This window comes from Sycon ciliatum, chromosome 5 (assembly GCF_964019385.1).
Source record: "Sycon ciliatum chromosome 5, ocSycCili1.1, whole genome shotgun sequence".
In the NCBI taxonomy this organism is placed as follows: domain Eukaryota; kingdom Metazoa; phylum Porifera; class Calcarea; order Leucosolenida; family Sycettidae; genus Sycon; species Sycon ciliatum.
The window spans coordinates 12622922-12649020 of NC_088647.1; the positions used below are offsets into that span (position 1 = coordinate 12622922).

The 26099-nt window shown below is 45.6% G+C and overlaps 2 protein-coding genes across 2 annotated transcripts in view; both read left to right on the forward strand.

Moving 5' to 3' along the window:
* LOC135817643 (probable E3 ubiquitin-protein ligase HERC4) overlaps positions 1-15020 on the forward strand; it is a 53043-nt gene extending 38023 nt beyond the window's left edge. Inside the window, exons 23-33 of the mRNA XM_065330867.1 lie at positions 1005-1129; positions 2479-2541; positions 2871-2891; positions 3606-3671; positions 4242-4302; positions 6009-6091; positions 9926-10034; positions 10607-10681; positions 11646-11748; positions 13447-13499; positions 13849-15020. Of these exons, the coding sequence (XP_065186939.1) occupies positions 1005-1129; positions 2479-2541; positions 2871-2891; positions 3606-3671; positions 4242-4302; positions 6009-6091; positions 9926-10034; positions 10607-10681; positions 11646-11748; positions 13447-13499; positions 13849-14004 (915 nt within the window). The 3' untranslated portion in view covers positions 14005-15020. The remainder of the gene's footprint in view (positions 1-1004; positions 1130-2478; positions 2542-2870; positions 2892-3605; positions 3672-4241; positions 4303-6008; positions 6092-9925; positions 10035-10606; positions 10682-11645; positions 11749-13446; positions 13500-13848) is intronic.
* A 1194-nt stretch (positions 15021-16214) lies between these two features.
* On the forward strand, positions 16215-26099 carry LOC135817644 (rho GTPase-activating protein 19-like). Its single transcript, XM_065330868.1, has 10 exons — positions 16215-16806; positions 19763-19867; positions 20631-20843; positions 21557-21738; positions 22167-22247; positions 22766-22825; positions 23316-23630; positions 23900-23953; positions 24595-24771; positions 25142-26099. Exons 1-10 carry the CDS (start codon positions 16536-16538, stop codon positions 25211-25213), a joined length of 1530 nt encoding a protein of 509 aa, XP_065186940.1. The 5' UTR covers positions 16215-16535; the 3' UTR covers positions 25214-26099.

A 26099-nucleotide genomic window follows, 5' to 3' on the forward strand; every position in this document is an offset into this window, starting at 1 on the left:
TAAACTACTGTAGAGCCGCCGCCTGTACAGTGACCCGCAGTGGGAGCCGGCTCTGCAAAGAAAGAATGTGTCCGTGTCTCTGTGCTAGACCTCTACCACACACACAGACTGTAGAAGGTAGAGTGTGTTGGTGGTCTGTGATACTGCTAGACATCTACCACTCTGTACGGTTACCGTACTCAAGGCACTAGTGCCCCTGTGGGCACTATTTCTCAAAGTCCAGCAAAGACGGGGCACTATTCAAGAGATGGCACTACTTTTCAAAGCTAGGACAATTACTTCACCGAGCATAAAGACGAAGAAAACAAAGAAGAGCAGATTCTAAACTGGCTGCATGTGTATATGGAAGTGTTGCTGCTGAAATTTAAGAGAAGCATGACTCACGAAGAAACTGAGTAAAGAACTGTGATCTTGATTATGAAACCACCAGTGCATAAAACTGGCCCGAAAATATAGATTTATATAAACTGTTTTATTTTTCAAGTAATTGTAGCCAAGAGGCTGTTTTGCATGATGGTGTATGATTTTGTCAGCAAGGCTCTCCGAGACAGGGGTAGTATATGAGACAGGGGGCACTATTCGATACAGGGGCACTATTCGAGACAGGGTTCTAATCACATGAGTACGGTACTCACTGAGACAAGCAGAGCAAAAGTGGGCTGCAATAGTCTGCACTGTAAAGTGTTTTGTGAAAGAATTCTCTAGCAGGAAATGGAAACTATCACGAAAAATTCCGCTGTTTGACTACTGTCTGCATGCCTATCTTTATCCTGTGTTTACTTGTCTTTGTGTATGTGTTTTGTGTGTGTGTGTGTGTGTGTGTGTGTGTGTGTGTGTGTGTGTGTGTGTGTGTGTGTGTGTGTGTGTGTGTGTGTGTGTGTGTGTGTGTGTGTGTGTGTGTGTGTGTGTGTGCGCGCGCGCGCGTGTGTGCATGTGTGTGTATATGTGTGCGGGTGTGCGCGCGTGTGTGCGCGCGCCTGCATCCATGCATTCCGTGACTGCAGGCCGACTGCCAAGATGATCTGGATAACTTCAACTTGGTTGGCATGATGTGCGGACTGGCAATCTACAACAATGTGATCATTGATGTGCCCTTCCCAATGGTACTCTATCACAAACTCATGACCACGTAAGGAAAATTCCTTTTTTCTCATCCTGCGTCAGTAACAGTAAAATATTGCCACAGAGCTTTCGGCCATACTACATCCTCTACCCGTCGTCACCAAGCACTCTTAACCGAACCAATGCACAAAGCATTAAAAAAAACAGCAGAGCAAGGACACTTCCGTTGACAGATAATTTGTACGCCTCTAGTCAGCTGTTTTGCAGACGGGTGGAGGACGTCTTCAGTAACATTGACTAAAAACAATAAGAGATTACAGGACTGTTGACGATAAGAGAGAAGTCAACATTGTGCATATACATGCATGGTGAAAAGATGGCATCCCTACCCTTGCCTTTCCCCTACCCTTGCCTTTCCCCTACCCTTGCCTTTCCCCTACCCTTGCCTTTCCCCTACCCTTGCCTTTCCCCTGCCCTTGCCTTTCCCCTACCCTTGCCTTTCCCCTACCCTTGCCTTTCCCCTACCCTTGCCTTTCCCCTACCCTTGCCTTTCCCCTACCCTTGCCTTTCCCCTACCCTTGCCTTCCCCTACCCTTGCCTTTCCCCTACCCTTGCCTTTCCCCTACCCTTGCCTTTCCCCTAGCCTTGCCTTTCCCCTACCCTTGCCTTTCCCCTACCCTTGCCTTTCAAGACACTGCAATAAAGACACCGTTGTCCTGCTAGTTTTGAAATTGCAAGTACAGTCAGACCAAGCTTATCCGGTCCTCGCTTATCCGGATCCCTCGCCATCCGGAAGAAAATCGTTGGTTACCGATTTACAGCATATGCCATGCATACATACAGTATGTGTGTTCAATTATCCGGTTCCCTCGCCTATCCGGATATTTTTGTGGGAAACGGCTGTGCGCGGTTAAACGAGGTCTGACTGCACTGGGGGTTGGCATGTCTGCATTGACCATCAGAGACTCTACATCACTGGGGCCTACTGAACAGTTACCGGGTATGACTTATCCTTGAGAGCTGACACATGTCTTCAAGACTGTTGTAAAATCTGTGTTGAGCAAACTTCCAATACACTTTAGTCTTACTTCATCTCGCTGCTTCACTGTCAACAGCCAGGGACGACCAGAGAGCAGAAGGGTACTGCCAGCTGTTCTCCAGTTATGATGTTCTAAGCACGGTGTGTCCTGAATGCAGTCTTTCTTTCTGTGTTGTGTTACTGGGCTTAATGATGGATGGCGTACATGTATCACTGGTCAATGCATTGTGATGATGGCGGTGGCGATTGTGTGATGTGTACATGTGCGTGCGTACGCGTGTGTGCATGCGTGTGCGTGCTTGTGTGCGTGAGTGCGTGCGTGTGTGTGTGTGTGTGTGTGTGTGTGTGTGTGTGTGTGTGTGTGTGTGTGTGTACAGGTACAAAAACTCCGCTGCTTACCAAGAGGCACGATCCCGCTCCAAAGCAGGTCCGAAACAAATGTAAGTTGGGTAGGTTGATTCCGTGGCTGAATTTTGCCCAGTGGGGATGGTTATTGGTTTCACAGGCATGGAGCGGAGAGTTCAGAAGAGAAAGGCCTCCATGCAAGACAGTGCCCTCTGCTATTTTCTCATGGTTAGCAAGTGATTAACTTAATTAAACACATCTACAGATCACCTCTCTTCATGTGGCCATCTACAAGTACTGTTAATGTTACTGCTAACTGTGTTCTGTGTAGACTGTACATGATTATGTGAGTGTGTGCGTGTGTGCGTGCGTGTGTGCTTGTGTGCTGCTACATTCCTCCTCTGCATGTATGTTGATCAACTAGTGAGCTGTCAAGAACTACGGAGTAAGTAGATTATTTGTACTGCAAGTAGCTGTACTCTATATCACACTATTGCCATTTCTCTCTGGCCTAGTCTAGGACATGAGATAATGACGTCAGAAGTAAAACAAAATTATCAACAAAATGACGACTTCTGGATCCACTCTGCCCATAGTGCAAAGTACATGATGTGGTGGGTAGGCACTTGTGTCGCACACGGGTGTAAATTTGTCTGTATCAGGAGTGGATCCCTGCCGAGGAGGGCTCAGTCCAGCTACAACTGGTGGCGGATGTGTCACCCTGCTGTGATGGGAAACCACCCAAGCATGTATGGACCTATGCGAAAACTGGATCCAAACGGATCCGAAAGTCAGCGTTGTCGTGACTCCGGGCTGGCTGTGCTGTAGCACTTTCAAACCCTATTGTCTAGATTGCAGCTAGTGCTCACTGCTTGACAGCAGGAGGACATGTTCTGATGCTGCCTTCTAGGAGTGCCATATATGCAGCATGATCCTGTATTTGGCGGGAAGTACTGCCGACATTTCGCAGTGTACTCTACAGGCTGTCTGGCCAAGTCATGTGTCTGACTTCAAAGTACATGTGTAGTTGTGTACATGTACGTCACATGTAACCCTGCCCTAATACAGTGGTGTGGTGGTGATTGAAATCCAGCCTCATGGGTATGTGCCTGTCATGTGTCTTCGCTGCCTTTTGTGTGTCATTGATGATGCTTGACAGAATCGCATGTTATACCCAGAGTGCAGATTTCCGTATGTTTGCCAGCCTGGAGCCACAAGTAGCCAGGTAAGACATAGTGATAGCTGTTCAGTCTTGCCACTGCCTGTATGTACCTGTAGTTATGCCTAGGTTAGCCGTAGCAGACTTCAAACGTGTGCGCTGCCAATGGCAGACTGCAAGATCCGTTTGGATGTCAGTGTCGGACTTGTGCGGCAATGGATTCTTGCTAAAGGCGGAGGATCAATCATACACTTTCCCTGGTTGTATTTGTGGGGTTGGGTTTGTGTGCTGTGCAGCAAAATATATTCTTCTGTGTATGGCAGTGCTGGACAGGGTGTTGCCTTGCAGTTACGGTGGGCAGTGCACAGTGACCAGTCCACAGGGGGCAGTGCACAATGGGCAGGGAGCAGTCCACAGTGAGCAGTCCACAGTGAGCAGTGCAGTGAGCAGTGGGCAGGGACCAGTGAGCAGTGAGCAGTCCACAGTGAGCAGTGGGCAGGGACCAGTGAGCAGTGAGCAGTCCACAGTGAGCAGTCCACAGTGAGCAGTGGGCAGTGGGCAGTGCACAGTGGGCAGTGAGCAATGAGCAGTGGGCAGTACCCATACTTGTCTTTTCTATTCTGTTGTGCTTTACAGGCGCTTTCGCAATATGCTATCATCGTCAGATGATGTGTCTGAGCTCGAGATCTTTTTTGAGGTAAGGTACCCCGTGGCATCTACATTATGAATTCATGGCTTTCTCTCGGTGTGTCCATCACCGCGGTAGAGTATGTAGCACTGCCCATCACAACACAGCTCCATAGCCAAGACCATGCGACTGTGCATATGGGTCAGTGCGCGGCACACTGCCCTCATGACGTAGTCTGCCTGCATCATGCCCTGCGATCATGCACTCAAACCCACGATCTCTCATGTCAGCACATCCGTTTTGTTTGATTCTTTTCAGCACCTGCACGATCTCCAAGTCCTAGATGCATAAACTCCAGTCCCCTAGGAAAGTTAGTTTCAAGCCACAAGGAATGTGTGGTGTTTGGTTTTCCATAGTGAGCGGATGTAGCGGCATGATGCAATGAAATGGCTACTGCAAAAGTGGAAAGTTTTGGTGGGAACTTGTTTTCGGTATCAGATGCTAGCATCTACATGATATAATTCACTGAATAGTACTAAAGCGTAATTATCTCTTAATTTGCTGGCCGAAAATCCTATATATAGGATTTGAAAATGTTTGCCTTTTATGCCGTTGTTATTGGTCATAACGACCAATAATAACGACATAATGGTTTTCATGGAAGTTGTAAATATGTTTGAGGCATGAATGTTTACATTTTAGATTCATAGGGCGATAATATTTCTGATGAATACCCATTTTTAGCAATAATTGGAAATTTGAGCATAATTGTTCAGCTGCTGTCATGGAAAGGACTGAAGCAGTGAATGTGCAGAAGAACATTGCAGGTGTGGCACGGGGTGGTTTCATGACGACATATCGCACATGCCGTCATGAAACTACCAGTTTTAAGGATAAAACAAAGTCCAATAAAATCTCAAATCCTATATATAGGATTCGAAAAATAGGGCACAGGCCTTAGTAATATTGGGCAAGGAGATGAGCCTGAGATGTTAGTGTTTGAAAAAATTATCTTATTCAACTCTCGATATCTACTAAGACCTAGCAAGGAAAAATTGGTCACATACTTTTTGCTATTCTCATGCCACACCCATTTTGAGTTGAAAAATATGACCAAAATCCTATATATAGGATTTAGCAAATTAAGAGATAAAGAAGTAGATTGAATGTATGAGATGCCACACCGACACCATATTCTTACCTACTGCTGTGTTATTGCAACAGCACTTAGGATAAATACCCATGCGCATTCTCTCAGCCCAACACAACCATCACACTCGTGGTAGAAACTACAAACTATACTTGATGAAGACAGAAGGAGAAGTGGAGAACACAGGGAACAGAGTAGGCATGTAAACAGCACAGGCACGCAACAGTTACCGCTGGTGCATACGAGGTGCATGTGTGTACGCGAAGGTGTGAAATAGGTAGCGGGGTCAAATTACATATGGATGCACAATGCCAAATGTATAGGCACAGGTAGGTGACTGTACACCTGCAACTGCCAAACTTTGGTTCCACCTGAATGTTCTACTTGCACAGACACTGTATGGTCAGGGTGTATGTATTGCAGGGTGTATTGCAGGGTGTATGTATTGCAGGGTGTATTGCAGGGTGTATTGCAGGGTGTATTGCAGGGTGTATTGCAGGGTGTATTGCAGGGTGTATTGCAGGGTGTATTGCAGGGTGTTTTGCAGGGTGTTGGGACTGTTGACTGACCACCTCAGTGTGCATTCTGGGCATTGTTTGCATTGTTTGCATTGTTTGCATTGCAGAAAACAGAAATACAATTCGACATGCCCAAGGTCTTTGAGTTGAAGCCAGGCGGGTCCGGTATCCGCGTTGACAATGAAAACCGGTTAGTTCTCTGTTCTGTGACAACTTGATGTGCACAGTGTTGTACAAGTACAGTGCTGGCAACTGAAATCCGACCCCCTGAGCGGTGCGCTCACATCGCAAAGAATGTGAACCCACCGCTCAGGGGGTCGGATTTCAGTTGCCAGCACTGTAGTACTAGTACTACTAGTACTAGTGGTCTGGGTGGGAACTTCAATGTCAGATAGCGTAGTGCTGTCAGGGTTTGCGCTGTGTGTTGGAAACTGTTGGCAGGTTGAGCATTCCGGCAAGGTATGCTCGGACCTGGTCATATTCTGGCTTTGAGAAAACAAGAATGAGGTTCTGTACTCAAATTCTTTCTTGACTTGCATTATCAGTTTCCAACCGTATTCAAACAGTGCTCATGCATTGTTCAAATCAGTTCTCGGATAGTGCTCAAGCATTGTTCAAATCAGTGCTCGGATAGTGCTCAAGCAGTGGAGTAACATGTGTGAATATAAATTGGAGGATCCTCGTAGAACTCCAATTGGAGTTCTACGAGGATCCTCGTGGCATTCAGGAGCACTGTGCATGCCTAGCGTTTGCATGTGAGAACCATTGGGTGGGTGCACAGTGTGACTGGATACTGCGAGGAGGCTCATAGAACTCCAATTGGAGTTCTATGAGCCTCCTCCAATTTATATTTCTACTTCACCTCCTCTCCGCATCCAGTCACACTGTGCATGCCGAAGTCATGCACAGCAAGGAAGTTCTTACGTGAGACTTCAAAGCAGTGAATGTTTGCCATCCCAGGGCCAACCGTCTTCTAGTTGTATGATTACATCAGCCACAGGTGTGAAAGCTTTCACACTCGCTTTCACACTCGCTCAATACGTCACGCTATCGGATAAGAATGGTGAAATTACATTGTAATTTGTTTGAGGAGAGCATTAGCTACATCACACGTTAGTAAATTAGTCTCCTGCCAGCTGTAATGTCGGCTGAATGATTTGAGGCCAGCCCAGTCTCCGGCTTTCAGCACTGCCTCCAGTGACGCTTGGTGAGCCCGAGCAGCAGAGACACTTGCTCCGCGAACACTGTGAACACCAAAGACTTTGACATCAATGCTGGACTCTGTCATCACCGACCTGACCCACCGGGCTACGGTGTAGATAGAGACTGGTTTGTGCGGAGTTGTATGGCTGATCAGGAGTTGACGCTTGCCTGGTAGTCGAAGAGACTCCGTAGCGCTCTGATAGATCTTGAGCAGAGCAGCAGATTGCAGAGGATAGCAGTAGCAGTAGATTGCAGAGGATCGTCTTCAGAGAGTGGTGGTAGTGTGGTAAGAGGCGATTTACACGACGGCAGTGCGTACCGCCGGGAAGTGAAGCACGTGATCCCGAGACGTGGGGGAAAAACCTCAGGAGTTACTGGGTCTTGGACTGATGCTTGTGGAACTTCCTTGTAGCCCTGTTAGTATGGCTAGTCCTTGTTTGGTGCAGTCTAGCCCTCCCGTTTAAAGACGGGTGTGTGTGGTAAGCATTCTGCTTAGAACCGTAAGATGAACGGTGATCAGCCGTGTTGTACGGATGAAACCGTGAGTCACCGGGTGTGCTAGACACGCTCTTTGACACCAGTTCATTGATCTCCTTGACGGAGTCCTGTATGTTGTCGCCAAACAACTGGTTTGTGACAGGAACACACACCACACAAGGACCTGTGTTTCCTGTTGATGACTGGGCACATTACCTCCCGGCGTCGCTGTGAGAGTTCAAACACAGGATTTCCGAGCAGCGCTATAGCTGACGATATGTTTCTGCTGGCTCCTTCCAGCGCATCAGCTGATGGGTTAGGCTGCATCAAGGTCTCTTTCTATGCTACAACGCCCGCCCAACCCTTCACCACCAGATTCTGTGAGGCCTGCATGTGGACGTCGAGTGGCTTTCGTCCACTTGTCCAGCTCTTTCCTAATCCCCTCGTTCACTTGGGACACCACAATGGTTGAACAGTTGGCGGGTCGAGGACAGCGGCATTTCATGTCCGTGAGATGTTCTTTGTCAATCCGCTTGGAACAACATTGAGTAACATACTCTGCCAGCTTTGGCACTACATGAGCGCTAGGCTCTGCATCTCCTACGAAGGAGACCTGTTCCAAATCTCCGGCTTCGGCTTGGCTTTCAGTGTGTAAGACAGCTGACGGTAGGTCCTCGTCATCCACGTCCATCAACTTCTGTCCGAAGTCATCGGACTAAGGAGCAGTGGTGTGCTGAACATCTTGAGTATCGATAGAAATAATGTGTACGCACTCACACCACGACACCAGAGGAACAATACGTATGGATTTTAACGTCGTTTTCATGTGACGTTAAAATCCGTATTTATTGTTCCTCTGGTGTCGTGGTATGAGTGCGTACACAGTATTTCGATCGACTATAGGATTTTTGTCTCCTCGCCGACTTATCTTGAGTATCTTTCATCAATAATACCGTAGTGGAAGAGAGTTAATGGGATATTGAGGAGACATCCGATTTCAACGCCGTGACCGAAGTCTCTAACTTGTTGAACTGTTCAGCGGAGACAACTCCAAGTCTGCGTCGATATCGGCAACATCCGTGGCTATTACTACGAAACTTACTTGCTAGTTAGTAAAAGAAAAATGCTCTTCTTGAAAAGGGAAGATACGAGGTAGTTCTGCTGATCTGCGACCAGCACAAAGAAGGAAAAAACTGAGTTGGGCAACCAGGGGAATTTTTTTCTTTTGAAAATGCTTTAACCCTTTTGCATCCGTCTAGCCAAAAACCAACGACTATCCTTTGTCATATCCTTTATCATATCTGACATGCTTCAAACAAAAGTTATACTGTAAGTCAACAAATATTCGGCGCATATTTATTTTCGGCTATTTTCGGTCTGATCATATTTGGCCGAAAATTTGTTGCAGCCGAAATTTTGTTTTGCAAGGTCCAGTGTGACAGTGTATACAGGCAGCAGCAGTACAGGCCCAAAATCTGTTGCAGCCGAAATGAGTTTTAGCCCTGGGGCCGAAATTTGAATGGGCCGAAAATTTGTCGACTTACAGTAAGCTTCTGAACTTATCTATTTTTGCAACGCGTATGTTGTAGCTTTGGAAATGAGTACTGTAGAGGCAGAAAATTTCGTCGGTCAATAATTTCGTCCAACTCCAAAGAAAAGGAGTTCGTCCGGTTGAAAATTTCGTCCATAGATCATAAGAGTGTATAGAAACGCTGGACAAATCGATATTAGTCCTACATTTAATTTAGTCCAAAAGCTCGTTGGACGAAAACGACGAAATTAAATTCCAGACGAATATTTCTGCTTATACAGTATACTATCATCCTAGAACTTGACATCAAGGCTTCCCAAATGTACACGAACAATAATAATTATAATGTCAGCTTACAAGTGCACATTTGAGACTATGAATACCCTCATAAGGATTAGCCGTTTGTCGCTTTGAAAATATGAATTGAAGATGGATTTTCACTTCTCTTACAAAAATCAAGACTAGCTTCTGGTGCTAGAGTGCTCTTCAGAGCTCAAGGTTTTCAAAACGCCTAAGATCTCCCTAATTCGCCGAAGGGAAACCAAAGTTATCAAATTGGGACACGATCTGTTGCTCTGACTGTGAACTGGCCGGGTTTGGTGGATGCAAAAGGATTAAAAAAATTGCGGATCTGTGACTATTGCGTGCCGAATATCTCAAGTAGGAACTAGGAAGAACGTACTTTTAAATGTGTGACTGGATGCGGAGAGGAGGTGAAGAAAAATGTTATGTATGACAAAGAATACTTGATTGGCTACAAAGGTGACCTTTTTTGCTGTTGCTGCTATGTCGTTATCATTCCCAAAATTCTAGAGAGGAGTATGTACGTCTCTATGTTGAATATGTTCTGCACGAGTCCATCAAGAAGCAGTACGAAAGTTTCGCTAAAGGTTTCTTTGCCGTGTGTGAAAGCAGAACTTTGGTGAGTGTCAACCTGACTAGAATACGGTAACTATCTGTGTGCAGTCTGCAGCAGAATAGTGCGTGCCATCTGCAGCAGAATAGTGCATGCTGTCTGTAGCAGACTATTGTGTGCCATCTGTAGCAGAGTAGTGCATGCTGTCTGTAGCAGAGTAGTGCATGCTGTCTGTAGCAGAATAGTGTGTGCTGTCTGCAGCAGAGTAGTGTGTGCTGTCTGTAGCAGAGTAGTGCATGCTGTCTGCGACTGCTACCCTTTAGTATGCTGGTTTCAGTGTGTTCACTTCTTGTTTGCTTTTGGGAAAGGATGTTGTACATATACATGTGCTTCTTTTCTTTCTTTTTTTAATGTACTTGTGCAGTTGTTCAGTCATGTAGTATAGCACTGAGTGTGCTAGAGATGATGCATGGAACCTAATGAGCAGTAGTGTGTGTAGTTCTGTTGTTCTGTAGCATGTCCAAAGATTATCCTGGTCATGTCATGACTGTGAAATCTAAATGCATAGACTAATGCCTACGTTCAAGTGAACAGTTTGCCTCTTGTTCTTGTTGTTTGGTTTTATTTGCATGCTGTAGAGCTTGATGCATCCTACTGAGCTGCAAGCTCTTGTAACTGGCGACCAAGTGCAAGACTTCAGTCGACTGCCCGAGGTACAGTACAGTACAGTGCAGTGTATTACTGTATTATCCGGCACCGAAGAATAGACCGCCAAAGGAAAGACCACTGAAGAACGAAAAGGCTAGAATTTTGCCAAGCGTAGCAAACCGATATATGTGCAGTGGCTCAACTGCACATAGCCTGCAGTACATGAAAATAAGAACATCCTGTATTTTAGGCTACAGCGCTGGTCCCTTGTTCTTCAGCACCCAACGGTACTATGGAATAGAGTGCACTTGAGTGCAGTACGGTACGGTACAGTACAGTGCAGTACGGTACGATACGGTACAGTACAGTGCAGTGAAGAACGGTAAGAACGGTGCTGTGCAGTGTGGGACAGTACGGTACAGTGAAGTACGGTACAGTGAAGTACGGTGCAGTGAAGTACGGTGCAGTGAAGTACAGTGCAGTACAGTACAGTGCAGTGAAGTACAGTGCAGTACAGTACAGTACATGTTTGACGATGACAGCATGTTACGAGTGAGGAGGACACACTGTGTTCAGAGCAGTACTCCTGACTGCAACCATAAACCGGTTGGCAGAGTACCGGTCTTGCTACCATCTGAACTGTATGGGGTCAAGCTCCTGTTGGGATGCTCTGTTTTCTAGGGGGAGGTGGCACCTTAAAAACAACCAATCGTCAAACATGCTAACCTATCAAGTACGGCACAGTACAGTACAGTACTTTAGTCTTTACTGTGCAGTACGGTGTAGTACGGTGCAGTACGGTGTAGTACGGTGTAGTACGGTGCAGTACGGTGTAGTACGGTGCAGTACCGTACAGATATGTGTGTGTGCTTGGAGTACCCCTGTCTAGGTAGGTGGGGTGGGTGTGTGGATGTGTGGGTGGGGTGGGTGTGTGGATGTGTGGGTGTGCTTGGAGTACCCATGTACCAGGTTTGTTGCAATGAATTTTTTGGTGCCTGTTTGTCATGCATTGCTTGCTTTTCTTACCAGGTGACACAGTATCAGGGCGGATTTTGTGCCAACCATCCAACCGTTAAGATGTTTTGGGAAGTTTTCCTCGCCTTTGACGTTGCCACACAGCAGAAGTTCCTTCGTAAGTTTCTCTCTGTGACAGTGTGATGGCATGTCTGTATTGTAGGTCTCTGTGACAGTGTGATGGCATGTCTCTACTGTAGGTCTCTGTGACAGTGTGATGGCATGTCTGTATTGTAGGTCTCTGTGACAGTGTGATGGCATGTCTCTACTGTAGGTCTCTGTGACAGTGTGATGGCATGTCTCTACTGTAGGTCTCTGTGGCAGTGTGTCTGTGGCACGTCTGTATTGTAGGTCTCTGTGACTGTGTAGGGCATGTCTTTACTGAAGGTCTCATTACCAGTAGAGCCATGCACTAATGAATGTACTTGTGATGCTCAAGAAAGTCCACTTACTACGAAGTAGTACAGTGAATATATAGTAAATGAGGTACTGGATCGACGTTATTCCCGCATCTAATTTATTCTGGGAGCTCCTCGGACGAAAAAAACGAAATTAAATTCCCAAAGACGATTTCTGCATACTGGTATACAGTATTGTGCGAAGCCACAGTGTAATCAGTGTTGTAATCAGTGTTGTAATCAGTGTTGTAATCAGTGTTGTAATCAGTGTTGTAATCAGTGTTGTAATCAGTGTTGTAATCAGTGTTGTAATCAGTGTTGTAATCAGTGTTGTAATCAGTGTTGTAATCAGTGTTGTAATCAGTGTTGTAATCAGTGTTGTAATCAGTGTTGTAATCAGTGTTGTAATCAGTGTTGTAATCAGTGTTGTAATCAGTGTTGTAATCAGTGTTGTAATCAGTGTTGTAATCAGTGTTGTAATCAGTGTTGTAATCAGTGTTGTAATCAGTGTTGTAATCAGTGTTGTAATCAGTGTTGTAATCAGTGTTGTAATCAGTGTTGTAATCAGTGTTGTAATCAGTGTTGTAATCAGTGTTGTAATCAGTGTTGTAATCAGTGTTGTAATCAGTGTTGTAATCAGTGTTGTAATCAGTGTTGTAATCAGTGTTGTAATCAGTGTTGTAATCAGTGTTGTAATCAGTGTTGTAATCAGTGTTGTAATCAGTGTTGTAATCAGTGTTGTAATCAGTGTTGTAATCAGTGTTGTAATCAGTGTTGTAATCAGTGTTGTAATCAGTGTTGTAATCAGTGTTGTAATCAGTGTTGTAATCAGTGTTGTAATCAGTGTTGTAATCAGTGTTGTAATCAGTGTTGTAATCAGTGTTGTAATCAGTGTTGTAATCAGTGTTGTAATCAGTGTTGTAATCAGTGTTGTAATCAGTGTTGTAATCAGTGTTGTAATCAGTGTTGTAATCAGTGTTGTAATCAGTGTTGTAATCAGTGTTGTAATCAGTGTTGTAATCAGTGTTGTAATCAGTGTTGTAATCAGTGTTGTAATCAGTGTTGTAATCAGTGTTGTAATCAGTGTTGTAATCAGTGTTGTAATCAGTGTTGTAATCAGTGTTGTAATCACCACAGTGTAATCAGTGTTGTAATCACCACAGTGTAATCAGTGTTGTAATCAGTGTTGTAATCAGTGTTTGCTTGACACAGTGTAATCAGTGTTGTAATCAGTGTTGTAATCAGTGTTGTAATCAGTGTTTGCTTGACACAGTGTAATCAGTGTTGTAATCAGTGTTGTAATCAGTGTTGTAATCAGTGTTTGCTAGGTTGACACTGCTCTTCTACACGCTGTTATGGAGTATGTTTGATAGGTTGACACTGTCTTCTGCTGTGCTTTGCTGCTGTTCTACTTGCAGAGTTCCTGACGGGAAGTGACCGTGTTCCTGTTGGTGGGCTGAGCACACTGCGGGTAAGTTCGTCTGCTACAGGGTTAGAATGTACCCGGTCAAAGTACTTGTACCGTATTATCCATGTATACTGCTATTTATGATATCATGCTGTTGACACTTGACAGGTTTGTGTACATACTCAATCAATTCCAACCTTTGCTTTTGGGTGTCCGTAATGTTCTTGCATACTACAGAATTTTAAATATAGCTGTTCTCACCTTGCGTCACGAGTATGCCATATTTGTGGAAACTGGAAACACACCCCACCTGTACTGACTTCTTCTTGTTGTCTCACATAAACCTGCGACTTACAGCTGGACTTCAACTAACTAATTAATTCATTCATCTGTGTTTTCATACCATGCTTAGGTGGTGATACAGTCTAACAACTCGGGTCAGGATTATCTGCCAGTCGCACATACCTGCTTCAATGTCCTCGATCTGCCTATCTACAAGTCCAAGCAAGTACTTGAGAGTAAGCTGATACAAGCCATGACACTTGCTGAAGGTTTTCATCTCGTTTAACCATAGGTGGTGCCTGTGGTAGGTTAGCACTGCGGACTAGCACCCAATGACCTGTTATCGCTGCTGCTGCCACCGCTGACGCCGCTGCTGTTGCTGCTGGTGTTACTATTCTCATTCTCTCTCTCTCTCTCTCTCTCTCTCTCTCTCTCTCTCTCTCTCTCTCTCTCTCTCTCTCTCTCTCTCTCTCTCTCTCGTTATTTCTCCCTCTCTTTGCTGGCTTGTTTTTTTGCACATCATGGTTTTTGGAAGATTATGTTGCTATTTCCAACACTCTGGTCATATATCTATCATGAAACCTATGCACACTATGCACACTCTGACCATGAAATGATGGCCCGGGTGCTGGTTTAGAGCAGTATCATGTATGTTTTCTTTTGGATCTCTTTGAACACCTCGCAGTGCAGTGGGTCCCACATTCTATAAGTTGTGTAGTTTACAACCTACTAGTATCTCAATTTTTATGAATTTTTATTCAAGTGCTGCTCACCACCCTGGCCATCAGTGACTCTTTTTACTCCGGCTCCGTGTTTGTTGATCAGACATGGATTTTTAGATTTCTTATTACATCAGTGTGAGCACCTCTTGACTATTGCGATCATTGTGACATGGTGTGCTCTCCTGCTCTCTATCACTAGCAAGTCCCTCGTAATCCTTTCCGACTGTGCCACGACAAAAGAGCATAAGACCCACACATGTTTGTCGCCTTTTTTTGTTACTGGCCTGTCCTTGTAGTGTGTTAACGTGTATTTTCAATTTATTCTTCCTTTCGCCTTCTTGTTGTTCTTGTAACAATGGTCCATGCTTGCACAAAGCCTCTCCTCACCATTGCGATTCTTCATTTTCCTTCCTACCATCCCCCTCCCTCTACACACAGAGCCTAGTTTTGCTTTCTATTTTTTAGCCACCTAGCGCCTGCTTTACTCATTGTGTCATGTTTGATCCTGCCTTTTACTATTACCGATATCTTTACATTTTTGAAGAAAAATTGCCTGCGTCCAACTGCGCCGTCTCACCTACATGTACTATGTTACGTATTGTAGTTCTCCATTGTGTATGTGTGTGTGTGTGTGTGTGTGTGTGTGTGTGTGTGTGTGTGTGTGTGTGTGTGTATGTGTGTGTGTGTGTGTGTGTGTGTGTGTGTGTATGTGTGTGTGTGGGTGTGTGTGTGTGTGTGTGTGTGTGTGTGTGTGTGTGTGTGTGTGTGTGTGTGTGTGTGTGTGTGTGTGTGTGTGTGTGGTGTGTGTGTGTGTGTGTGTGTGTGTGTGTGTGTGTGTGTGTGTGTGTGTGTGTGTGTGTGTGTGAGTGTGTGTGTGTGTGCGCGCACACGTGCAGATGTGCTCACGCATGCGTCCATGTCAATTGGAGATCATCTGGTGTGAAGTAGTCCCCCCGTGCTCAGGACCACGTAACCAGCGTGCAATATCATGGGGATGGCGGACAATGATTGGCTTCATTATCCCATGCCCTATGCCATGTATACTACATGTGTATGTATGTAATGTCTGTAGTCCGTATGCCAGTCATGCTCCTATAATATCCAATGCCATGCATGTTCACTTGCGTCAACGTAGGCGTAGGTGACTCTTTTATGGGACTGGTGACGCTCCGCGAGAAGAAGCGTTGTTACTGCAGTTCTGCTGTGATGTTTCCACCTGTTGCTGTGTTGGGTAACTGATATGTACATCTGCTGATACATGTCCGATGATTAGGAAAATTAATATTGTTTGGACAACATGACTTGTACTTATTTGTAGGTCAAGTAACAGTAGTTAGTGTGTCGTCAAATACTGTAACGTTACTGGACTCCCTGGTTTGGCCAGACAGCACACTGCAGTCTGTGCATGCAGAGGTACTGCTTTTTTTTAGTACATGTTTTTTTTTTTTTTTAACTTGGTAAACCGGCCTCTTGTACGGGCAGTTTTAGTACATGTACAATCAAGAGTACATGAAAATGGTTTTCATCAGGGAGTACTAGTATTATTACTCCCTGGTTTTCATGTACTCTTGCCAGTCTGGTACCACAATGACTGTAGTCTGGACCAGGGAGTCGTTAAATAACGACTCCCCGGATCATGGATCAAAAATTAATCTTCATGTGCATGCAACTGGATTCCTCTGGAACGCATGGGCTCGAGGCCAGATAGCCCGCGCGTGATTGGCTGTTGCGATTCGAAGCGGTGGATTTGATTTTTGATTTTCATGTCCCAGCACAGGTTCACAAAGCAGGTGGCTATCGTCTTCGAGTTCAGCAATCTTCGCACACGTTTGGCAAAATGTACTTGAACTGACTTTGCAGGTATCCACCCCTGCTGTTATGAAACTTCCGTGCAAGACATAAATCGTCGCTTGTCGACGGTCCTAAACAACACCTGGCTCACTTCTGGTGTGATCCAGGGCCAGGCCCAACAGACTTATAATCAGTATCCAGTCCATGTTCGTTTGAACGCGAAAATTTGTTCAAGTTGGATAGTGTTCGGTTTGCAAGTTAGCTGTCAACTCTTTACTTGTAGTGTGTCCAAACAGCAGTGGCAATGGCAGCTACCGATCGACCCTTGGAGATCGACCACCACACCATGAATTTGGTTTGTTGCTCTGCGTTGAGCCGAATGCTGGACACAGACTGTGAGGACGCGTTGTCTTTCATTCTGGAGGGCTGCGATGAAGTGGATGGTGGTGCTGTTCAAGACAGCCACGTCAATCATTCGCACAACGTGGTGCGTAACCTGAAGGGAAAGATGAGCACTGGCCTAAAGAAGTCGTTGTCCGCTCTTTCAGGAATGCACCCTAAAAAGCAGAGTACCAGTAAGTGTGACGTCATCAACATTGCAGTTTTTACTTTTTCACCTACCTGCTCCTTTCATCAAAAGCTTCATACCACTCCCAAGTTGGTAGTGTCACTACTGCTTCCTATCATGCTCGAGGAGTTGCTATGTCAGTGATTCTAGCACATTCCTTCTGTCAGTCGAGATATTCATCCCTTAACTGGTATTGTGAAGAGCAGCACCACAAACATACTTGAGTCATACGTTGCTGCAAGTTGCTACAGTCAGCTACTTGAAAATATGGAATCCGTCGCTAAACATTAAAACGTGTCTGGTAATTTCCCTGGCTCTAGGTCACCCGTGTGAACACACCATCCTCCCCCCCCCCCCCCCCCCACACACACACACGCACACATGCATGCATGTGCACAGTTGTGTGGGCACATGTTGCATATGAAATTTTGAACACATATCTGGATGTGCAGAGTCTTACCTCACTCATGCTGACAGCATATTAGGCAGAAAGCCTTGGAGACGTGTCTGTATTACTGTATTGTGTATTGTGTCGCTGAGTTAGAGTTGCACTTTTTATTTTTCAAAAATAGGCCAGAAGTCTGCCCTGTGAATAATACTTATTAAAGGGGAAGTTAAGGCAAAAATTAAAATTTCACCAGTTGTAGTCTTCGGGGTGCTGAGTCGAATGGTCTTGGTCCGAGAAAGCTGAGACGCTCCCTTCCTACTTGAATCCCAATCGAACTCGCGCACTTCCACCGAAACTGGGTGACTGCGCCCTACTAGATGGGGATTTGTATGCAAAATGTCACTAAAAGCGCCGTTTCGTTCTTATAAAAGCACGGATGACCGCGATTGGCCCATATGTTGTAGTCTTTTGGACGCTGCGTCGACTGGTTTTGGTCCGAAAAGGCTGCGATGCAGCGTTCCTCCTTTATTCCCAATCGAACATGGTTGAACAAGCGGTCACGTGCTCCTGCGTACACCAGTCACCTGGTCACCGTGCCTGCAGGGTACAACTTACTAGCCTGTTTGACCTTTTTTGGGTGCAGTCCTGTCACTCGAGTTGAACTCGAGTTGAACCTTGGTGTGAAAGTTGTCGCCTGCTGGCGTGGTGACCAGGTGATTTGGGCACCCAGGAGCACGTGACCACTTGTTCATCCATGTTCGATTGGGAATAAAGGAGGAACGCTGCATCGCAGCCTTTTCGGACCAAAACCAGTCGACTCAGCGTCCAAAAGACTACAACATATGGGCCAATCGCGGTCATCCGTGCTTTTATAAGAACGAAACGGCGCTTTTAGTGACATTTTGCATACAAATCCCCATCTACAGTCCGTTTCAAAAAGATTTGCAACCCTGGCGATCGCCCGCGGAGTTTGGCATCTTACCGTATGAGCACTCGAGCGCTGCCTGGAAAAACTCACTGTGAACTCGAAGAAATATTCCGCGCGAAAGCAGGAAAAATGACAACTCACTCACGTCGTTGATACAGTCATGTACGTCTGGTTTACAACAAACGAGTTCTTCCTCGTATCGATAAAGGAGTCGGAGAGGACATGTCGAAACGAAAGTATTGTAAATGTTGACGAGCGGCATGGATCCCAATTCGTTTTGTGACCAAAATAGTTTCTTTGAGCTGCGATGCAATTTACTCACCGTGCGACGAAAACGACATCGACACGGACTCATTCCCAAGGCCATGACTTGGCAAAGCGTTCCGTGTGACTTCGACGACATTTTAAGAAAAGCAGACGCTTGTGAACCCTGACAGAAGACGGCGTTGACTGCTAAATTCAAATAAATTGGCGATTTTGAAATACTAGAATAAATCTCAAAAAGCTACAGCGCGATGACTTCCATATTCACTCACACCATTGCAGTGTTGTGGGTGTGTTCACATGGCATGAGCCAGTCAAGTGTCAGTCAGTTCGGCAGGAAGCGCGAGCTCCAACAACAAGTCGTTTGGTGCAGCCATCTTCTTTGTCCGTGTACCAGCTTGATCATGATCACCAAAACAATGAAGAAAAAAAGTTTGACTTGAGGATAGGTTGGGATTTGAACTCACAACTTCATGGTCAGCAGACAGCATTCATAACCACAAGGCCAAAAAGGAAAGGATAAATCGTGGGTTTTGATAAAGAATCGATACTGGCTTCCTGGGCAAATTGTAAACCATGGGAAAAGGCCGGAAACCTGGCCGAAATTCTAACTCATTAACGACTGGTCCAATTGTTCCGAAACCTTCACAGAACAATTTGCCGTGTCCTAACAAGCCATTCTATGTACTTTATTGTCCAACATTCCCTTATCTTCATACTTTTTAAGACCCAAACCTGATTGTAAATCTTTTTGAAACAGACTATAGTAGGGCGCAGTCACCCAGTTTCGGTGGAAGTGCGCGAGTTCGATTGGGATTCAAGTAGGAAGGGAGCGTCTCAGCTTTCTCGGACCAAGACCATTCGACTCAGCACCCCGAAGACTACAACTGGTGAAATTTTAATTTTTGCCTTAACTTCCCCTTTAAATAGACAGTTTGTACAAACCGATGATGTCATAGTTAAGGGCTTTTGCTGGAGAAGAGGGTCATGCAAATATGCGCCTGCACGAGTATCATGCATACACAGAAAAAGAAAGAAAAAACGTGCTTCCTGTTCTCCACTACGTCAGATAGCACCTGCGATACCTGAACAACAGAACCACACCTGACACGAGGGCACCGAATAAGCTATTGTTGCTGTTGGTGAATGCCTGGAAGGACAGTCGAGTTTGCGCAAGTCTACATAGCTGTATTGTCAATCACCCTTTCTGAGAAGATTAACGACGCAATACTGGATCATGCATCCATGAATGCATGCGATGTCTATGGGATGACTGAGCACATATACATGTACGAGCATTTAACAAAGCACAAGAAGAACCAATGTTGCAGCTGATCCACTGTATGCTTTCCTTATCCTTCTGTGATATGCGAATGTGTGTAGGTTCTTTAGCCAGTTCTCGACTTTCGTCCACTTTGCAATTCGGTTGCCCGATACCAGAGGATGGTCCGCTCCCAATCATCGAAATGTTAGACTTTCTTGATGACTGTGAGTACAGCCACCTGTGTGTGTGTGTGTGTGTGTGTGTGTGTGTGTGTGTGTGTGTGTGTGTGTGTGTGTGTGTGTGTGTGTGTGTGTGTGTGTGTGTGTGTGTGTGTGTGTGTGAGCATGTGTGTGAGCATGTGTGTGAGCATGTGTGTGAGCATGTGTGTGAGCATGTGTGTGAGCATGTGTGTGAGCATGTGTGTGAGCATGTGTGTGAGCATGTGTGTGAGCATGTGTGTGAGCATGTGTGTGAGCATGTGCGTGAGCATGTGCGTGAGCATGTGCGTGAGCATGTGCGTGAGCATGTGCGCGAGCATGTGCGCGAGCATGTGCGTGAGCATGTGTGTGAGCATGTCCGTGAGCATGTCCGTGAGCATGTGTGTGTGTGCGAGCATGTGTGTGTGTGTGTGTGCATGTGTGTGTGTGAGGGAGCATGTGTGTGTGTCATGCTCCTTGCTCGAGTTATTTACAGCGCTTGTACGGGGTGTGTGCAATCAAGGGCTGTAATTACTTGTCTTGTAATCTTTTTTGTCTACAGAAGGCTTCTCTGCAGGAACTCAAGCATGACAAAAAATAATTTTGCTATTATAGCAAACATTGAAACAAGCTACTTGTACATGTAGCCAACATAGCTCCTGAAGAGTTGCCCCCTGAAGTGTTCCCCAAACTGCAAAATTCAATATTTCAATATAGAGCCGTGTATTGGAAAATGATGCCGAAAATGTTGTTTTGTCTACTGCTCTGTTTTGCATTCGCATTCACACAGGTGTGGATGTCAGTGGTCTGTTCCGTGTGTCTGGCAATAAGCGACGACAAGATGAGCTGAAAGCTCTATCACAGGACGAGTCGTTTGACATTGAAGAGGTGGTGCAGAAGTTCACTCCACACGACATTGCTTCTGTTGTCAAGAACTATTTATCAGAGTTACCCGCGCCGCTCTTGCAGCAGCAGTTCAAAGAGATTTATCTACAGATAGCAGGTAAGTGGAAATTGTTAGGCCATGCACGTTATTCGAGGAGTCGTAAGTCATTGCATCTAGGGAGACAACACAAGACCACATTACCTGGGACTACAGACTTATATGGCCAATGGGCCAATTTAGTTGCTCAGTCAGTTTGGGTACTCACTGTATGTTGCTGAACGCATCCCTCTTGATTCCATAGGGCTTGAACATGCTACGTCACAGCCAGGCCGGAGGTGTGATAATGCTTACTTTTGGATCTACTTGAATCTAGTTTTTTGTATGAGTCTGTACACGTTTGGAGCGGTTTCCATCCCGGTGGGTGACGTTTCCGCTGGTGGTGACCGAACTGGGCCAAACTGGGCCTGGGTCATGACATGTGGATCCATTGTGAGTTTGTGACCCAGGGGTCGTTATTTCTTGACTTTTGACGTCATTATCTTCAATCCCTATGAAGAATGAAATCATGTACTTTGTGTAGGAAAAGCTCTGGTCAAACCAGATCCTATGCAAGACTGGACTCCAGCAGAGACCTAAATATCTTTCTTCCAGTATGTTCGGTTTATGTTTTTCTTGATTCAAGGTACACGAACCAGTAATATTCTTTTTTTCTTTTTTGTGTAGGTAGTTCAGTAGTTCATCTTTACTTACGCTGACCCTGCTTCACTAATCAATGCTAATCATTGCTGTATTGTACTCTTGTGTATGGCCACTGTGTGTTCTTTACTCAGAGCTTCCGGAGGTTCAGAGAGTGGAAGCACTGCAGTTCCTTCTATTGATGCTGCCGCCAGCTTGCCGCGAGCTGTTGCATTTGCTGCTGATGACGCTTGGCCGGGTGGCCGAAAACTCCGCTGTGAACAAGATGGATGCGAGTAACCTGTCAATTGTCATTGCACCCAATCTCATCAGCATAGTGAGTTTCTGCCCATCATCTTCTGTGCCTCATGCATGTGTATAGTATAGTGGAATATCTCAACTACTAGTACACACACAACCCAGGAAGCAGACATACAATCATATGCTACTATAGTAGTATGTATGTCCTGTATGGGAAAGTCTCCTGTTCATAGAGTGCCTTACAATTTGATTGATGATGAGATTATCTGAGACTGAATTATGGTGTTTTGAATTAGATGTCCTTTGTTGAGGTGTCCACTGAGGAAGACTCACCTGGAGTCAGTTTACTTCAGTGAGTGAGTGAAGTGTGTGAGAGAGGGGGGGGGGGGGCAAATTCAGTTTTGCTATGCACGATTGCCTGTCCGGCATGTGTAGTTGTATTCCTTGTGTGGTGTTCCGAGCAAATGCTGCTATGCACCTGGGTTGCTTCTGTGTTGACTGCAGCCACCGGAGAACCAAGATGACATGCAGCGGATGACAGTGGTTATCTGTGACATGATCAAGAACTATGGTCAGATTTTCACTGTAGGTACCTGCACATTGTCATCCTTGTTTAGTTTGTACATGGCCTCTTACCAGGTGAATTTGAAACACTGCACATTTTAGCATTCACACTATCTCTACACTACTCATACCCAGCATACAGAATAATGTGATACGTTTGGTATTGTTTGAGTGCTATGTGGGCCAAAGTAAGGTGAGCATGCTATGGTAGGTTTCGATATTACAACTTTTCTGTACTTGGCCATCATCAGTACAAATCATCAGTTGTGCCTGGTGATGGTCAGTGCTGCGACGTTGTAATGTAATGAAGCTGGATTTCAGTGTCTTTTGGAATGGTTGTGTCCACCTGACCCCCGTTCTTAATGAAACTGCAAGAAGTCTCAACCCGTTTCCTAACTTCTTTTCTTTTAAATACTAAGTTTGAATCCGATCTCATGCTTCTATACAATCTTCATTTCCACCGAACAGTTTGTTGCTTGCATTCTCTGTGTCATGTGTCGTGTGTCAATTTGTGTGTTGTGTGGTGCACGTACATGTAGGTTCATCACGAAGTGGAGTTACAGATGCGAGTACTTTTAGCCAACATGCAGGCAGGAGAGGTGAGTCATGTGCTCACAGAGTGCACATATCAGGCCTAGCAATTTTGAAACAGCTAGCTGTCCACCGTCTAGGAGCTGCATCTGTGCCTTGATCCATCCTAGAGGGTGATGGACTTCATGTGGATGCAGAAAACTCGGTCTAACTGAGTCCTATGCGAACCGCGATCTCTTTTTTTTCTTTAGCTGTGCAGAGTACAACTAACTGAAGTATACCAATAGCTGCCAGTCTTACCTTTCGGGTCTTGCTGCATGCTTCCAGGTCTACGGGCAGGTATTTTTTTTCGGAATATTTCTTCATGCCTGGGACGCAGCCTGTTTCACGCCACCATCCCCTTTGCTAAGGGGTCGAATCTCTTTGTCCGGAACTATACCCACAATTAACAGTCTATGAATCGAATACTCAACTTAATTTCGAAGTATTGTGCACAACCTTTGTATGGTCTTGCTGCTTCTGCTAATTCAAACATGTGTACAATTGTGTGTTTGCTAGATGGATGCACCGCTGGCACTGACCCGCACATCATGCGCCAAGCAAACCGAAGAGCAGTATCAGCGCGATGCTTGCGTCTATACCGGCCAGGAGCTGCTCAAGCTGTTCGAGCATGTCCAAGCCATGCCTGAGGGAAAGCAGAAACAGCACTTGCTGAAGAAGTTCACGAGTGGTCCGATGGTACACAAATCCACTGGAGCAACGTCTCGCAGTGTTGGTGGCAGTGTGGGAAGTGTGAGCAGTATGGGCACACCGCCTGGTACACCTGGTAGTGTCCACACTAGGCATAGCTCTGGTGCTACACCCATGTCCGCTGTAAGTCAACTATGTGTGTCTGTGTGTGTCTGTGTGTACTTGTACAGTGCTGCCCCAAAAGTCAGACATCTTTTCCCAGACACCCCAATAATGGTCAATTTATCCTTGTGTGGTAGGGTAACATGAACAAAGTCGACCTTGCCTCAATGCTGTTGCACGTGTATGTGCATATACATGTAGTACAACCTTTGGGCTTCTATTGAAGTCAGGAAATGTGTACTGACGTATATGTTTATGGTTGTGTGCATGTGTATGTGTGTCAAATCCAGTTCAAGGTCAGCCAGCGGGAAATCCTTGATTGTTCGGCGGCGACTCGTCAAGCAGTAAGTCTGATATTCCAATTGACTGTGTATTTTGCATACCAACACCACAGGCACCACCGGTGAAACACTGCACCTCGAGAGGCTGTAGTGATTTGGACACACACACGCACACACACACACACGTGCGTACTGGATGCCTCTCGGAACATTTCCTGTGAGTTGCTGTGGAGGGTGCTTTGGTGGAGGCCGCCCGAGAATTTCATCGTTGGGCAATGGATTGTTGAGGGCTGGTATGGCCTTTGCACATTGTTATCATTAGCACATGACATATCAAAAAATTATTGACGCCTCTTCGGTCAGTAGGCTGTAAGCCTATGAGTGCACAATATTAAAACTAAAAAGGTGAACACTGTGGGCTCATCTTGTTGAGATCAAAAATGGCTATTTCTCTTTTGCTTAGGTCAGTGGCATCACACTGGCTCGGATGAAGTTTCACGTACACTACAACTGTCATCATTTCCATAAATATCACAGTGAACTGTGTAGTGAAGATGATAGTGTTGTGCGAGCTGCTCCGGTCACCAGTGAAAACTCTTGTTGTGTGTGTGTGTGTGTGTGTGTGTGTGTGTGTGTGTGTGTGTGTGTGTGTGTGTGTGTGTGTGTGTGTGTGTGTGTGTGTGTGTGCTGTTTCCGCTTTGCAGGTGCGCTGGGGTACTCCTCGGCGTCGACGCGACACCAGTAATTCCAGTCGTTCGCAGTCGCAGAGCAACCAGTCGTTCTGCTCGGCCAGCTCGTTGTCGTTCAATGGCATGGAGAGTGGTAGCTTTGATGCTACATCCCAGTGCTCGGCGCTGTCTAAAGAGAATTTAGACCCCATAGTAAGTGCATGTATAGCAATCCTGCTTGCTCCTGCTTTTTCTCTTTTTCTCTCATACACCTGAATACACATACCAGCACACACACACACACACACTCGCACACATGCACTCGCACACACACACTCTCACACACACACACTCGCACACACATGCACTCGCACATGTGCCATAGTAACTGTTAGAAGCGGTGAAGTGAACTTTTCGTGCTGGCACTGACTGTTCCCTGTGCGTATGGCCGACCTTGCCCGTTAGAAGTTATTTACTCTGGGTGAGTGTACCCGTGTTGCAAGATGCACAGTGCGCAGTACACAGGGTTGTGATGTATGGCAAGTTTGGATTGTGTGGGTTTTTTGGTCTTTTTGTCATCCAGAGCCCCATGCCTCCTCCCAGTGGTAAAGCTGAGAGCCGTGGTGGCCTAGCAGCAAAGACGACGCGTGTATAGTCGTCATACATTGCTGATGACGATGACTTCACAGGTGGTGCTGCTGCTCTCCCTTGGTTCTGTCTTCTTGACGTGCTGCTTCCGCCATTACCCTACTCGTGTATTGTAACTCGCACTATTGCAATGGCCAGAACAATGAAGATCACGACACAATGGTGATGCAGGTGCTCAGCTCTTCAGCCATACGTCTCCAATGTTAGTCCTCACGAAGCTCCGGTTCCTCTCGAACTTAACAGCTACAGTCTCTCCCTCTCCCTCTCTCTCTCTCTCTCTCTCCCTCTCCCTCTTTTCCTTGCTCTCTGATAAGATGATTTCTCCTCTTGTGTATTTGCTTGTCAGCTTGCAATGAATAGCTTTGATGTGTTTGATTTGAGCGTTTCTTTTGTTTTGTTTGTTTTGTACCCATTCTGGCCATGGCAGCTTGCTATCTTCTGTTTTATCAAAAGTTCTATCATTTTCAACAGTCTTATACATGTACATATACATCATGTGTCAGTTAACGTGTGTGTGTGTGTGTGTGTGTGTGTGTGTGTGCACACGTGTATGAGTGTGATGATTTTCCACATTCCACGAAAAGAGCTTTCTTCATTGTTCTCTGTTGTCGTATTAGGCTGTGCTGTGTGCAACTTGAACTGACTATAACCACCATAACCGCTTCATGTACATAGTTTATTACTTGTGGCGTTTCCACAGCTGCTGGCTACACTTCTTTGCCACTATTATTATGATCTTGATTACTCACCACGACAACCAGTCACTCTTTTCTTGCAGATTCACACGTTAGCAATAGATGCTCATCTGACTGCAGCTATTCTTGTTGTGTGTGATGCTCGTTGTTTATTGTTTTGTTTCCAATCTGCAAAAAAATGAGGTGTCAGTGTTTGCA

Bases quoted from the DNA above. Each gene is read 5' to 3' on its own strand.
- LOC135817644 (XM_065330868.1), top strand. From the start codon at position 16,536: ATGGCAGCTACCGATCGACCCTTGGAGATCGACCACCACACCATGAAT. The intron at 22,248-22,765 runs GTAGGTACCTGC...ACGTACATGTAG, and splicing joins ACTATGGTCAGATTTTCACT to GTTCATCACGAAGTGGAGTT. The intron at 22,826-23,315 runs GTGAGTCATGTG...TGTGTTTGCTAG, and splicing joins CCAACATGCAGGCAGGAGAG to ATGGATGCACCGCTGGCACT.